Raw genomic sequence first — 14,300 nt, 5'->3', positions numbered from 1 at the left:
GGCACAGGGGACCCCCTCCTCCCCTGCGTGCTGCCTCTCCCAGTACTTACCCCCCTCCTGGCCGCAGGGAAGCTGTGCTCCAGGTAAGGCACTGGAAAGGGAAGGGGAAATGGAAGGGGCAGGGTTTGGAATTTGGCGCCCCATGTAACTTGGCACCCTAGGCGGCCGCCTAGTTTGCCTATAGGCATGGGTTGCCCCTGCAGACACACACACAGGCTACGTCTACACTGGCAGCTTCTTGCGCAAGAACAGCTGTTCCGCAAAAACTTGCCAGCTATCTACATTGCACGAGCGTTCTTCCAGAAGTAAATTTACAGTACAGCATTGGAAAACAGGGCTTCTTCCGGAAGAGTTATTCCTCTCCCCACGAAGAATAAGCCCTCTTGCACAAGAGCTCTTCCAGAAGAGGCCAGTGTACACAAGCAACATGAGTTTCTTACGCAAGAAGCCCCTATGGTTAAAATGACCATCAGAGCTTTCTTGCGCAAAAGAGCATCTACACTGCCATGGATGCTCTTATGCAAAAGCATATGGCAGTGTAGACACTCTCTTGTGGAAGAGTTTTTGCACAAGAAGCTTCCAGTGTAGACGTAGCCACAGTGTGTGCCAGTGACAGAGATTTGCATTCCCAAGCTCCATCCATCCCATTCTCTCTGTGTGGAGATAGGGTACAGAAGTGGGGAGAGGAGGGACACCCTGACATCAGCACCTCCCCCACACCCTGCATGGCAAGCAAGAGGCACCCAGAGGGGCAGCTCCAAGGCAGAGGGCAGGAGCAGCATGACAGTGGGTAGAGGGACAACTGAAGTTCAGGTACTTGAAAGCTTCCCAACCCAACCAGTCAGGATCACTGGTAGATCCCGATGTACTGGTTTGTGACCACTGTATTAGGGTCAGAGAAGCAACTAGAGGACATGGCAAGGACGACCTATCCCCCTTTGATTATGAGTGCTTGCCCATCTTTTCCATGCAGGTGTCCAATCTGAAGGCTGTGTTGAATCCTCAACTGCAGCTGGATGACTGTAGAGCAGCAATACACAGGAATATTTTTTAACCATCTGCTCCTGGGCAAGAGATTGCTACTGTTTCTTTCAGATATGGGCCTCGCTACCATGAGCCATGGCTTTATTACCATTACCACAATGTGCTCTACACGGGGCTGTACCTTAAATCAATCCAGAAATGTATGATAGGGCAATAAGAAAATGCCAGCCTACTAAGCAAGTCTTCTCTGCAAGCAGCACATGACATCTGCAGCTCATCATCTGCACTGACTACCTATTGGTGTCTGGGTTGCATTTATGGTGTTAGATTTATGGGTTGGATTTATAGAGCCCTTTTCTAAGATTCTGACACCAACTCTATCCCTGTGCCATAGTGCTCCAGCAATGTCATCAGCAGAGGTGCTCAACTTAGATCCCACTTTATTTTAGAGGCCTTGTGGTGCAGCAGACACTGTGAGCTCTGCAACAAACTCCTCCACCTCATTTGAAAACAACCCTGATCTGGTTTAAGCTGCTATTTGTGTCTATTTTTAGTTTTGTAACTGATGCTAGAGGTATCTTGAGCTTCTTGACATACTTTATTATGTATTTATTTTTTAGGTAAGTAGGCAGATATTGGGCCAAAGTTGTCAACCCTTGTGATTTTTTTATCATGCAGCTTGCAATACTTTATGGGTTCCCATGAGTGCTTGCATCAAACTTGTGAGTTTTCCCTTATTCCCTCTGGCTGCCATTCCCCATTGTTTTCAATAAGACTAAAGCTAGGTTGCCCTCAAGGAAGAGAGTTGCCACTCTATGGGCAGGACGCTGGCCAGGAAACCATGAGGAGACAGATGAATGTAGGGAGCATGGGAGGAGGAACTGGAGATATGGCAGAGAAAGGGCAGTGGAAGAGACTCACGGGAATACTGGGGGACTTGAGAGGAACAGTAATGCTACTCCTAGAACTAAGATAATAAATAATCTAGAAAGATAGAAGCCGCTGCTGGTACATGCCCTAGCCAGAAAGATGAAGATTCGGCTCCTCTCTCGGGGTCTACCACCCGTGACAGACCCAAAACTTTCTCCTCTCTGAACCCAAAAGAAAGGAAAATAGACTCAGAGTAAGGGTGAAAACAGAAGTGAAGTGTATTAGGGATTTGTTTACAATTCTGGGAAATGGGGAGGAGGGGAACCGGACGCAAATTAATAACTCAGAATAAATTATGGAAGTGAACGGTACAAGTATCAGACAAAGTCCAGGCCCTATTGTATCCTAACTGGACTCCATGTACAAACAAATGGTAAAAGATACCCCATTTTACAATACCCTTCCTTTTCTAGGACAGTCAGTGGCTGCATTAGAGGTGCACTGTCCAGGACCTCTTACCTTTGGGCTGGTTGGGAGCCTGCAGAGAGGAAAACTGGGGAGTCCCTTGATGATGAATCCGGAAACCAAGAGGATGGTATGCAGATGGAACAGATGCCAGATGATAAGTGGGACGGATGGGTGTCCTCTTCTCCCTCTGTTGGGCTGCTGCACAATGAGTCCCTAGATGTCTCAGGTAAGTGCTATGACTTGCGCAGATTACTGCCACTGGGATGGACAGCGATCTTTGCTTGGTATACCAGGCCTTATATAGCCTCACAGGTGGGAAACCTCTGAGGTCCTTTTCTATCAGGTGACCTTCTGGTGGGAAGAGGGCCTGAGGTAAATGGAAACTTCAGGCAAAAAGAGCAGGGAAAATCCACCCTGTTTCAGTTCTTTAGCTCCCTCCCTGTAGAGTTCCTCCCTGTTCTCTCAGCACCTAAGGAGGTCCCAGACTCCATTTTTCTAACCATTATAAAACACCATACCACTTCATATGTGTTCATTTTTTTTAATTGTATCCTTTGGTATATATGGTTGTGACTATTTTCTTCCACTATTTGATCTGAGGAAGTGGGTCTGGCCCACGAAAGCTCATCACCTAATAAACCATCTTGTTAGTCTTTAAAGTGCTACATTGTCCTGCATTTTGGTCTGGTTACAGCTGTGACACTGAATTCCAGACTGCACTGAGTGCAGGATTTTGGGAGCCCTTTTGGAAAGCCCATGAAAAGAATAATTAAGGGTGTGACTGGCATCCCACGGACTATGAAGAAGTAATTTAAAAAGCAATGCAAGAGGCACGAATGGAGTGAAATGAATCCACGTATTAAACAGGACCACATTGGCATGTCTCAATTAAACACTGGCCTGAATTAAACAGCTTCCCCCCCCCCCCGCTCCCCCTTGATCTTTGGACATTTCGGATCGAACCACCTTTTTCACAAGGAGCCCTGCCTGGCTCGCTAAGGGGCAAACCAAAAACACCCTCTGCAACCCCCCCCCCCCCAGATGCGGCTGAGCAGAATCACGGCGCAGGCTGGGCGCTTGGCAGCCAGCTCAAGGGCGAGGGCAGCAGTCGGGCGCGCCTGCTCGTCCTTCACCCGGGGGCTGCAAGGGGGCTGGGCTGTCCCCGCCGCGGCGGGCGCTCGGGGAGCTCCTTCCCCCGCGCGCAGCCCTTTCCCTTTAAAGCCAGCCCCCACCCAGCATGCCTCGGTGCCGCCGGGACTCCCACGGAGCGAGAAGACGCCCGCCCCCAAGGCGGCGGTGGCGGCGGCAACATGGAGGGGGCGCGCCCCGCGGAGCACGAGGCGTTCGTGGCCCTGCACGCGGCGGCGCTCAGCGCCTCGGGGGTGCCCGCGCGCTACTGGGCGCGCCTGTGGCACAAGCTGGAGAACGAGGTGGGTGAGCGGGCTCCGGGGACTTCCCCCCCCCCCCCCGGGAGCACATGGCGCGCGCGCCGGAGCCTCCCCTCCCGCCGCCCAAGGCTCCGAGCCGAGAGGCGCTGCCTGCTGCTCGCGCCTCGGCCTCCTGCACATGCTCCCTGCGGGTGCGTCTGTGCAGCGCTCTCCTGGCTGCAAGGGGCTTTTCTTCCAGCAGGGCTCTCGTCTCGTTCAGCCTCCTTGGCCATCTCCCAGGGGCTCGCTCGGTCGCGGCTAGTCTTCAGGCTCTCTTGTTCAGACTGGCGTGGCACGGGCGCTTGGGTGCTTTGGAGTGATTTAGGGGAGGAGGGCGGGTTTGGGTGTGCCCTTAAATCCTAGGGGAGGAACCAAGCTTGTGGCTAGCACTATCTAAGAGATGCTTTTCTTTGGGCTCTTTTACACGTGCATTTAGAAATGACTTTCGACGCGATCACAGTCTGTAAGCAAGGGTACCTTTTTAAAATGATGAACCGATGCTAACTAAACCTTCATGTCCTGTGAAAGGCAGCTGAATTGTACAAGTGATACCATCACAGGAGCTATCCACATAAGTTACACCATAAGGGGCTCATGCAGCTGCACATCCACTATTGTGCTCTATGCCACCAAGTGCCAGCAATGCCCCTCTGCCATGTATATTGGCCAAATGAAACCATCTCTATGACAAAGGATAAATGGATACAAATCAGGGATGTAAGTGACTAGTTGCTTCCTCTCCCTCCCCCCTTTGCTGCCTGTATCAGAGAGAAGCAGGAAGGGCAGGGAGCTGGAGCCACTGCTGGGGCCAGCTTAAAAGCCAGTTTTTCCCCAGCACCAGCTCCATGGGGGGTAGGAGAGGTAGAGTTACAGCAGGAAACCCTGTGAGTGGGGACTGAAGCAGTGTGCTCCCTCTGCTTCTGCTTGGATTCTGCTTTTGAAATGTATGAGTCCCACTAGGGCTCTTGTATATTTCATAGCAGGGCTCTTGTACATTTCAAAGGCTGAAGCATGGCAGGGAGCCTGGGAGAGGAGGTCTCAGCTGATCCCAGTGTCCCTGAGGGGCTTCTACTTTTGAACTGTTAAAAGACACAGGTGCCCTTATAGACTAATTGAATAGTAGATGGAAATCCTATTGACTATTCGATCAGTTAATTTAATCTAAATTTAACATCCCTAATACAAATCAGACATCAGAAATAGCAGCACACACAAACCGGTAGGGCAGGGGTTTGCAACCTGGGGTATGTGAAGATTGTCAAGGGGGTTTGGGAATATTTGGTAAATAACTAGATTATCCTAATTGAAATATTCCAAAAGTAGTAGTGTTAGTGAAAAAAAGTTGTGGATTCTAGAATTTATTTTCTTTCATGTTGAATAGAGGGTATGGGAAGGTTTACTAAAAGCCAAGGGGGTACAGGGACCGAAAAAAGTTGAGAACTCTTGTGGTAGGGGAACATTTTAACCTGCTGGGTCACTCATTAATGGATTTAAAAGTAGCCATTCTTCTTCTACAAAGGAATTTCACTAACCAATTACAGAGAGTGCAGAACTGGACTTCATTTACAGATTTAATAACATTACCCTGGGCTTGAATAAAGACTAACTAGAAATACTTTAAGAGCTGATGGGTAGGCACACTGTCTCAGTCCTGGTTCATGCCGTATCCAGCAGCTACCCCCCACTATAGACTGATAGGAGTCATTTTGAAGTTACAAGAAACTAGCTAAAACTCCATTCATCTGAGGAAGTAAGTTGTACCCACAAAAGCTCATGGTACCATCTACATTTTTGTTAGTCTCTAAGGACTTGTCTAGACTACATTCCTCTGTTGAAAGAGGAATGTAAATGAGTCCGATCGAAAGTGCAAATGAAGCGTGGATTTAAATATCCTGTGCTTCATTTGCATATTTACATCCAATTGCTGTTTCAAAAAGGTTTTTTTTAAAGTGAATCTGCAGTCGGGCTCATTTACATTCCTCTTTCAACAGAGGTATGTAGTCTAGATGAGTCCTAAGGTGCTGCAAGACTATTTGTTGTTGTTTCTTTTTCTAACACAGCTACCCCTTTGAAACTTTTTAACTTTATGCTTAGCCTGATTTTTTTTTTTTTAAAACAAACTAGGAGGGGTGGGAGACAGCTCCATATTCATCTACATAATTTCCCCCAAATAATTTAATACCTGATTATCTGACTGAACATCTTATCATTAGCTGCTACGTTCCTGGGAAATCCAAAAAATACAAACATTCTGAAATGCTGTAATTTAAATAATTTCTTATTGATTTCTTTGCACACCTACAAAATAGGAAATCACTGCTTACAAAAGAGTACTGCAGAATGGGGTCTCAGTGGACCACAAGCTAAATATGAGTCAACAATGTGACACTGTTGCCCCCCCAAAAAAAAAAGTGGTACATCGTTCTGGTATGAGTTAGCAGGTGTGTTGTAAACAAGACACACAAGTAATTCTCCTGCTCTACTCTGCTGGAATATTGTGTCCAGTTCTGGGCACCATGTTACAGGAAAGATTTTGGAGAAGGTCCAGAAAAGAGCAACAAAAACTATTCAAGGTCTGGAAAATATGATCTATGAGGAAAGATTGAAAGCATTGCATTTGTTTACTCTGGAAAACATTAGACTGAGAGTGGCAGGGATACCTTTCAAGTACCTGAGGGCAAGTCTACACTAGGAAATTTATTTCAAAATAAGTTATTTTGAAAAAAATAACTCCTGAAATAAGCTTATTCCTCAAGGAAAGCAGGAGTTATTTCATGATAACCAGCCCCTTATTTCAAAATAATGAGTTTGGTAGCATGGATGCTCTCTGCTTGTTGTTTTGAAATAAGGGGCTGGTTATTTTGAAGACCAGGGCTGAAAGGGTTTAACAAGGAGGAGGGAGAAAATTATTCTCCTTAACATATGATAGGACAAGAAGCAAAGGGTTTAAACTGCAGCAAGGGAAGCTTAGGTTGGACACAAAGAAAAACTTCATAATTGTCGGAATGGTTAAGCACTGAAATAAGTTGCATGGGAAGATCATGGCATCTACATCATTGGAGATATTTAAGAGCAGGTTGATCATCCCTGACAGATGTCTTAGATCAGTGATGTTCACTTTTTTTTTCTTTCATGACCCAGTTGAAAATTGTTGATGCCGGTGATATAACATAATTATGGCTTTTGACTAGAATGCGGGCTAAAGGATGAGGGCTGAGATGAGGGGTCTGAGGTGCAAGAGGGGACCCCGGGTTTGGGAGGAGCTCAGGACTGGAGTAGAGGTTTGGGGTGTGGGCTTAACTCTGGTGGCTCCCGGTTGGTGGTGCAGTGGGGGTGCTAAGGCATGTTTCCTGTCTGTCCTGGCTCTGTGGACCACATTGCACCTCAGACAGCCAGCAGCAAGTCTGGCTCCAGGGCAAAGGTGTACAAGTGTCTGAGTGCTGCTCTCATCCTCAGGCATCAACCACCACACCACAATTCCCATTGGTGGTGCTTGGCATCCACATAGCTCCCCCCATCTAGGAGCCAGACCTGCTACTGGTCCCTTCTGGGGCACAGCATGGTACATGGTGCCAAGACCAATGGGAAGACTACCTTAGCACTCCTGCTGGTCAGCTACTCACCCAACAGCAAGGCAACCCAGTGCTGGCATTCCGTGACCCAGTACTAGGTCACGACCCATACTTTGAAAACAGCTGATCTGGATTGTGCTTGGTCCTGCCCGGAGTGAAGGAGACTGGGCTTGATGACCTCTGAAGGACCCTTCCAGTTCTGTTATTTTATGACTTCCAACATGCATGGTTGAGAGTCAGATTTGTAAGTCTTCACAACTTTTGTTGGCCTTGATTGGCAGAAATTCATGTTTTAGAGGGAATTAGTGGGGGAAATTATAATCCTATTATAGGCAAGCTTGGTAATACAGTGTTAAAGTTGTCAGACACTTACTTATTATAAGGCCCTATTTCAAGTTGCGTATGAATTTGCCAAACTTTAAACATTTGGGCTACAATTTTCCATGTTGGAGCCTGTCCCATGGTGAACTTTTTGGAAAATTATAGTCCAAACTGCCTATATGTCTCCAAAAATGAGGCCTGCGAATTATGCATTTATTTATTTACTTAGTGTCTGTATTTAAAAACAAGAAATGGTGGTTCCTCCCCTTCCCTCCCCCTCCCCCCCCAATCTGAACAGCTCTTGATTTGGTGCAGGGATTTGTCTGGGGTGGTTATTACTGAGATGTGCATGTAGAAAATCTGCCATGGTGTTTTACCCATGCTCATATGATCACATTCTCTCCACACACACGACTAGGACTCATGCCTCATTCAGTACATAATTCAGAGGGGGGGAAATGGTATGTGTTCATGTAATTAAAGCCATAATACATGGGTGCAATGGAACTGAACTAAATTCACAAAGGCGGCCTTAATTCTGACATCAGCTAACTTTTGAGTGCTTGACTTTGAAGCTAAGGATATTAAAATGCAGTTAATTTCCATCGACTAGTTGATAGGCACTTCTTCATTCATCCTTTGAAATGTACAAGAGCCCCCGCTGTGGCTCTTGTACATTTCAAAGGAGGAATGCAGAACTCCACGTACAGCCTGGGGCCAACAGGAATTCCTGCTGATTCCGGGCTTCATGCAGGTGCCAGCTTTGAAATGCAAAAGAGTCCTCAGCAGGGGCTCTTCTGCATTTTAAAGTCGTGGAGCCTAGGGTCAGCGGGGGACTCTGTCTCCCACTGACCCCGGGCTCCATGCTATGCTGCATGTCTCTAGGAGGCTGGGGTCTCCCCTGCTGACCCTAGGTTCCCCCTCACTTCCCTGGAACCAGCAGGGAAATCCCCAGCTGATCCTGGGTTGTGGGGAACCCAGAGTCAGCTGGGGAGTCCCCAGCTGACCCCAGGCTCCCCACAGCATTTCCCTGGAACCTGGGATCATCTGACCCCGGGGCTCCAAATTTGCCCCCTTTGAAAGGCGCAGAGGCAGCATTTTAAAGGGGCAGCAGGCTGCACAGCTGATCTATGGATCTAAGGTGCCCCTTTGAAATGCTGTCTTGGGGTTTCAAAGAGGCAGCACCGCTGTGCAGCACTGCCACTTTGAAGTACCCCTCCCCTGCCCCTTTGCTGCCTCTATCTTATAGAGGCAGCAAAGAGGGGGATATTGACTAGTCAAAATACTTATCGGGTAGTCACCTAATCTTTTACATCCTTATTTGAAGTCTTAGTAATCTTTTTTTGTCATATTTTTCCTTCCCACAAACACACATACACATGCATTTTTGTGCAGGAACAGTCTGTGATAGTGTGTGGAAAGAATAATAAAAATAGCTTGGAATAGAACTTATATACTCTGGCACCAAGCTAGGAAGGCAGAGGAATTGTTAAGTAAAAAGTTTATTGAAGGAGGGATATAAACAGGCAGCAGTTTAAAAAAAAAAAAAAAAAAAAAACTGGTGAAGAGGCTTAGAGTGCTAAGTGGCTGCCTTGTCATGGCAGTAAGGAGTACAGGCAGTCCCCGGGTTACGTACAAGATAGGGACTGTAGGTTTGTTCTTAAGTTGAAGCAAAATGCAGGACAATGTAGCACTTTAAAGACTAACAAGATGGTTTATTAGATGATGAGCTTTCGTGGGCCAGACCCAAAGTGGGTCTGGCCCACGAAAGCTCATCATCTAATAAACCATCTTGTTAGTCTTTAAAGTGCTACATTGTCCTGCATTTTGCTTCAACTACCCCAGACTAACACGGCTACATTTCTATCACTGTTCTTAAGTTGAATTTGTATGTAAGTCGGAACTGGTACATATTGTAGGGGAAACTCTAGCCAAACATTTCTCCAGAGCTCAGTTTTATTCTCCCACACCTCCCTTCCCTCAGTCCTTTATTCTCAAGCTGAGATGTCTGCTGAGAAAAGCCGCTCCGCGTCTCCTTGGTCTGCTGGGGGGGGGTGCTAGCTTCGCGTCTCCCTGGTCTGCTGGGGGGAAGCAGCTAGTGCGGGGTTGCCTCACCCCGTTTGTAAGTAGGGATCCAATGTAAGTCGGATCCGTGTAACCCGGGGACTGCCTGTAATTCATAAATTGTCAGGTTGTTCTGCTGAAAATAGACTGTGGATTTTGTTGTTTGGTCAAAGATGGGGCGGGTTAAAAAGTGTAAAATATGTCTGGTCCTGACTCCATGCCTGTTAGGACAAAGTGGAGAAATGTTCTGTTCAAAGAGTTGCCATATGGTGACAGGATGCTATACATGTTTTTTCTGTTCCTTCAGCTCATGATTGTGGTCCAGATCACTGTGTCTGTGTATACAGAGCAATGGTCATCACTTGTAATATGTGTACATGATTCCAGGTTCTACTCCTGAAGATGTTAATGCACCCTTACAACTGGGATAAAAGGTCTTATGGGGAGGGCTAGAAATTCAGAAAGGATTACGAGGAGGAGTAAGTGGACTGGGACCGTCAGGTGGGGAAGAGTGACACTGAGCCATGTTTCCATATGTAGGCTGGGGAGCTCTCAGGAAGGAAAGAGAAATGAATACATGGGGAGGAAGGGGTGAAAGGGTTTTCATGTTAAAGAATACCAGTGAGTCATGAAGTAGAACAGGGGAAGTTTCCTTCTATCCTATCAAACACAGGGATCTTGTCTGTACATGAACTTAAGCAAAGCTTAAAATTTTCTAGCAATAAAAAACTTTTAGTGTATTATGTAAATAAAAGTTCACTTCTCATCATTGGTGCCCCTAAAATCCACTCAAATAGAGCTCTTTCCCTAATTTCATTGAATGTGCCATAACATGCAGGTATTCCATTTTGATGGTCGTCCTAAGATATGTTGGAGCAGGTTTCCTCTACTGTGAGTCATTTGTACTTAAGTTGTTTTGTTTTTCTCCTTCCAAAAAATTGGAAATCTTCCAAACAATAATTTTTTAAAACAAAGTTTAGAAGTGTTCCCAGGACCCTGCCAACAGCTGAAAACCACGTCTCACACAATTAATAAAATTCTATACTTGGAAATTTTGCTCCCTGAAAAAGAATGAATGTTCCACGTACCCAAGTGGGAAGCCTGCCAGTTCTCCACAGCTATATCATATTTTTCCCCTCCTAACATTTGCATCTTGTGTGTGTGTGTGTGTGTGTGTATATATATACATACACACATGTGCGCACACACACACACATGCAATTACAAAATCTCATTTCCAATGTAGTATAATGCATTGTATTTTTGTACTGCCAAAAAGTTACATAGTATAGTTGAGTACAAGTTTGCATAGCTTGCATAAATCTATGAAATTCAACAGAGGAATCCAGTTATATTTATAATAATTTTTGCTATTCTGTCCACATGCTATCCTATGAAGAAGATCCAGTGCGTTCTATCGGAAGTGGAAGTTCAGTTCTGTAGTAAGGCCTCTAGATCTTGGGACATTCATTTGTAGTAGGGATGTTAGATATTGGGTAATTGAATAATTGTGTAACTGTTATGAAATCTTTCCGGTTACGTGACTATTCGATAGTCCCTGGGAGCGGTATGCTCCCTGCCCCACTCCTGGGAGTCCCCTTCCACCCCGCACTGCTGCCTCAGTAACAGAGGCAGCAGCACGGGATGGAAGGTGGAGCCAATCTGCAAGGGGAGCCAGTCTAAAAAACAGCTCCCTGCACAGACCCTCTGCCTGCCACCCTGTGCTGCTACCTCTGATACAGTGGCAGCAGGGCAGGATGGCAGCAGCCTCTTTCCCTGGCGGGGGGGAGGGGGGGGAAGGGTCTGAGTTCCCCATGGATGGGCTGCTGCCACGAAGCAGCCTCTGCCCGCAGTGGGCCCAGGCTTGCCACGGACAAAGGCTGCTCCGTGGGATGCAGAGTAGCCTCTGTCTGCAGGGCACTCAGGCCCGCTGCAGACAGAGGCTGTTTCGTGGCAGATTCCCTTGCCGTTCCCTCGCTCCTCCCCCCCCCCCCCCCCCACACACACACACACACTGCTGCTTCTGATAGAGGCAGCAGCATGGGATGGGATGGGATGGGGGGTAGATGGCACCATGGAGCCGGTCCTGGGGGGCAACCAGCTTTTAAGCTTGCTGATACAGAGGCAGCAAGGGGTGAGAAATGCATGTAGTCGAGAAGACTAACCGATAAGCCTAGGCTTATCAATTAATCATCTGGTCGACTACATGTTGACATCCCTAATTTATAGCAAGCAGACACTTTTTTTTTCAATAGTTTTCATTTCAGCTAAAAATTGATGCTATGATGAAGCTGGAAAAAGAATAATACGACCAGTTCTAACAGCCTTTGTCATTTAATGTATTGTAGAGTGCCTCCTACACTTGCAGCATGCTGAAGATTTCTGTATGGTTGGCAGCACAAATGCACTTTGGAAATTATTAGGGATGCTGGAGGTTTTGGCCACTAGATAGAAGACAGTTATTGGCATGAGGAAGTAGGTTGGGGTTGTGATATAAGCATATTTAACTAATGTTTCTGCTAAGGTAATCAATTAAATACTTAAGTGTCACCTTTAGTTTTCAGCGGTTAAATGCCCCATTGTGGTGAATGCAGATGACCTTCGAAAATATGAACGAGGCGTAAACTCGTTGAGTGTGGCTTGTCTTACCTGGGAGCAATTCAGAAAACTTGTACATGTTCATGGCTATTGTCGCAAATACAGAGATTATTAGATGGTATCATTCTGTAACAGGAAAAATTTAAACAACGAATAGTCAAGTAGCATCTTAAAGACAAACACATCAGATAGTATCATTGTTCGTCTTTAAGGTGCTACTAGACTATTCATTGCTTTTTAATTTTTTTTCCTGTTCCAGACTAACTCGACTACTCTTCTAAAACAGAGATTATTGTGGGTCATGCTGAAAGGTGAACAGCTAGATGGGAGGGAAGTTACTAATGGAGTTCTTTGGGGATTCATCTAGGAACCAATCTTCAACATTTTTATTAATGATGCTACAAAAAGTAGGAGTGCGGCTATAAAATTTACAGATGATATCAAGTTGGAAGGTGTTGCCAATAAGGAGGAAGACTAGAGTATCCTACAAAAGCATTTGGATGATCTTGAAAACTGGAGTAAAACAAATTAGATGGAATTTAAGAGTGTAAAGTCATGTACTTTCAGGCTAACAAATTTTTGCTGTAAACTGGGACTTGGTGGTTGGAAGCAACACAGAAGGAGAAACATCTGGGTGCATTTGTTGATGACTATCACCTGCCAATGTTGTTATGGCCTTGAAAAATGCTAATGCAGCAGGTGAGACAAGGAAGTTTTTAGTACTACAGTAAAACTCCATTGGTCTGGCATCCAATGCTCCGGGACTCCTGATGGTCCGGCACCATCAGGAACCCGGAAGTGCTGGGGCAGCCGGACAGGCTTCCCCCATTCAGCTGCTGCTGAAACTGATCAGCAGCTGAATCGGGGAAGCCGGGAGCAGAGCAGCTGGGGTGCTGCTGGGTTGGTCCCGTAGCGCTGCCCCTCGGGGCTGTGGGACCAACCCGGCAGCACCCCAGCTGCTCTTGGGGACGCCTGGGGCAGAGCAGCTGGAGTGCTGCTGGGTTGGTCCCGCAGCCCCGAGGGGCAGCGCTACGGGACCAACCCGGCAGCACCCCAGCTGCTCTGCCCAGGGGTCTCCGATTCAGCCGCTGCTGATCAGTTTCAGCAGCAGCTGAATCGGGGATGCCTGCAATAGAGCAGCTGGGCTGCTGCCGAGTTGGTCCCGCAGTGCCGAGGGGCGGCGCTACGGCACCAACCCAGCAGCACTCCAGCTGCTCTTGGGGACCCCTGGGGCAGAGCAGCTGGGGTGCTGCCGGGTTGGTCCCGCAGCCCCGAGGGGCAGCGCAACGGGAGCAACCGGGCAGTACCCCAGCTGCTCTGTCCCAGGCGTCCCCAAGAGCAGCTGGGGTGCTGCTGGGTTGGTGCCGTAGCGCCGCCCCTCGGCACTGCGGGACCAACTCGGCAGCAGCCCAGCTGCTCTATTGCAGGCATCCCCGATTCAGCTGCTGCTGAAACTGACCAGCAGCGGCTGAATCAGGGACGCCTGGGGCAGAGCCTGACTATCGTGGGGGGGGGGGCTATGAGGGGTCTGGGATGGCATCCCATCCCACTCCAGACCCCTCATAGCCCCCCCTTCTGATAGTCCGGCATATCGGATAATTTGGCACCCCCTGGGTCCTAAAGGTGCTGGATTATCGGAAGTTTACTGTATTTTTATATAAGGCACTAGTGTAGTGGCCTCTATAAGGGATGTAACCTTTAAGACTTTTTTTAATTTCAAGGCAACCGAAGATCTGCCCCACTTCTTCCCCAAGAGCCTGCCCATTCTATTTCCACCACCATCACTTAGAATCATAGAACTGGAAAAGACCTCAGAAGGTCATCAAGTCCAGCCCCCTGCTCTATGCAGGACCAATCCCAACTAAATCAACCCAGCTTGCTCTCTCCCATCCTCACTTACTCTTAAGTAAGCTGGGGTAGGGGCTGTGGGCTCTGTGCTAGGACTGATGCATAAGGGTGCAGGAAGTGGTGAGGGGTGCAAGTGCTGGGAGGGAGC

General features: G+C 47.4%; 1 protein-coding gene and 1 long non-coding RNA gene across 2 annotated transcripts in view; one reads left to right on the top strand and one right to left on the bottom strand.

Moving 5' to 3' along the window:
* The window catches only part of LOC142818608 (uncharacterized), a 54,223-nt gene extending 51,126 nt beyond the window's left edge, over positions 1-3,097 (bottom strand). Inside the window, exon 1 of the long non-coding RNA XR_012896160.1 lies at positions 2,374-3,097. This is a non-coding gene — a long non-coding RNA (uncharacterized LOC142818608). The remainder of the gene's footprint in view (positions 1-2,373) is intronic.
* Positions 3,098-3,559: 462 nt separating this feature from the next.
* The window catches only part of TTLL12 (tubulin tyrosine ligase like 12), a 45,013-nt gene continuing 34,272 nt past the window's right edge, over positions 3,560-14,300 (top strand). The window contains exon 1 of the mRNA XM_075899469.1: positions 3,560-3,752. Within this exon, the coding sequence (XP_075755584.1) occupies positions 3,633-3,752 (120 nt within the window). The 5' untranslated portion in view covers positions 3,560-3,632. The remainder of the gene's footprint in view (positions 3,753-14,300) is intronic.

The sequence above is a fragment of the Pelodiscus sinensis genome, chromosome 1, assembly GCF_049634645.1.
Source record: "Pelodiscus sinensis isolate JC-2024 chromosome 1, ASM4963464v1, whole genome shotgun sequence".
NCBI lineage: Eukaryota > Metazoa > Chordata > Testudines > Trionychidae > Pelodiscus > Pelodiscus sinensis.
This window is presented reverse-complemented; position numbering and strand designations above follow the sequence as displayed.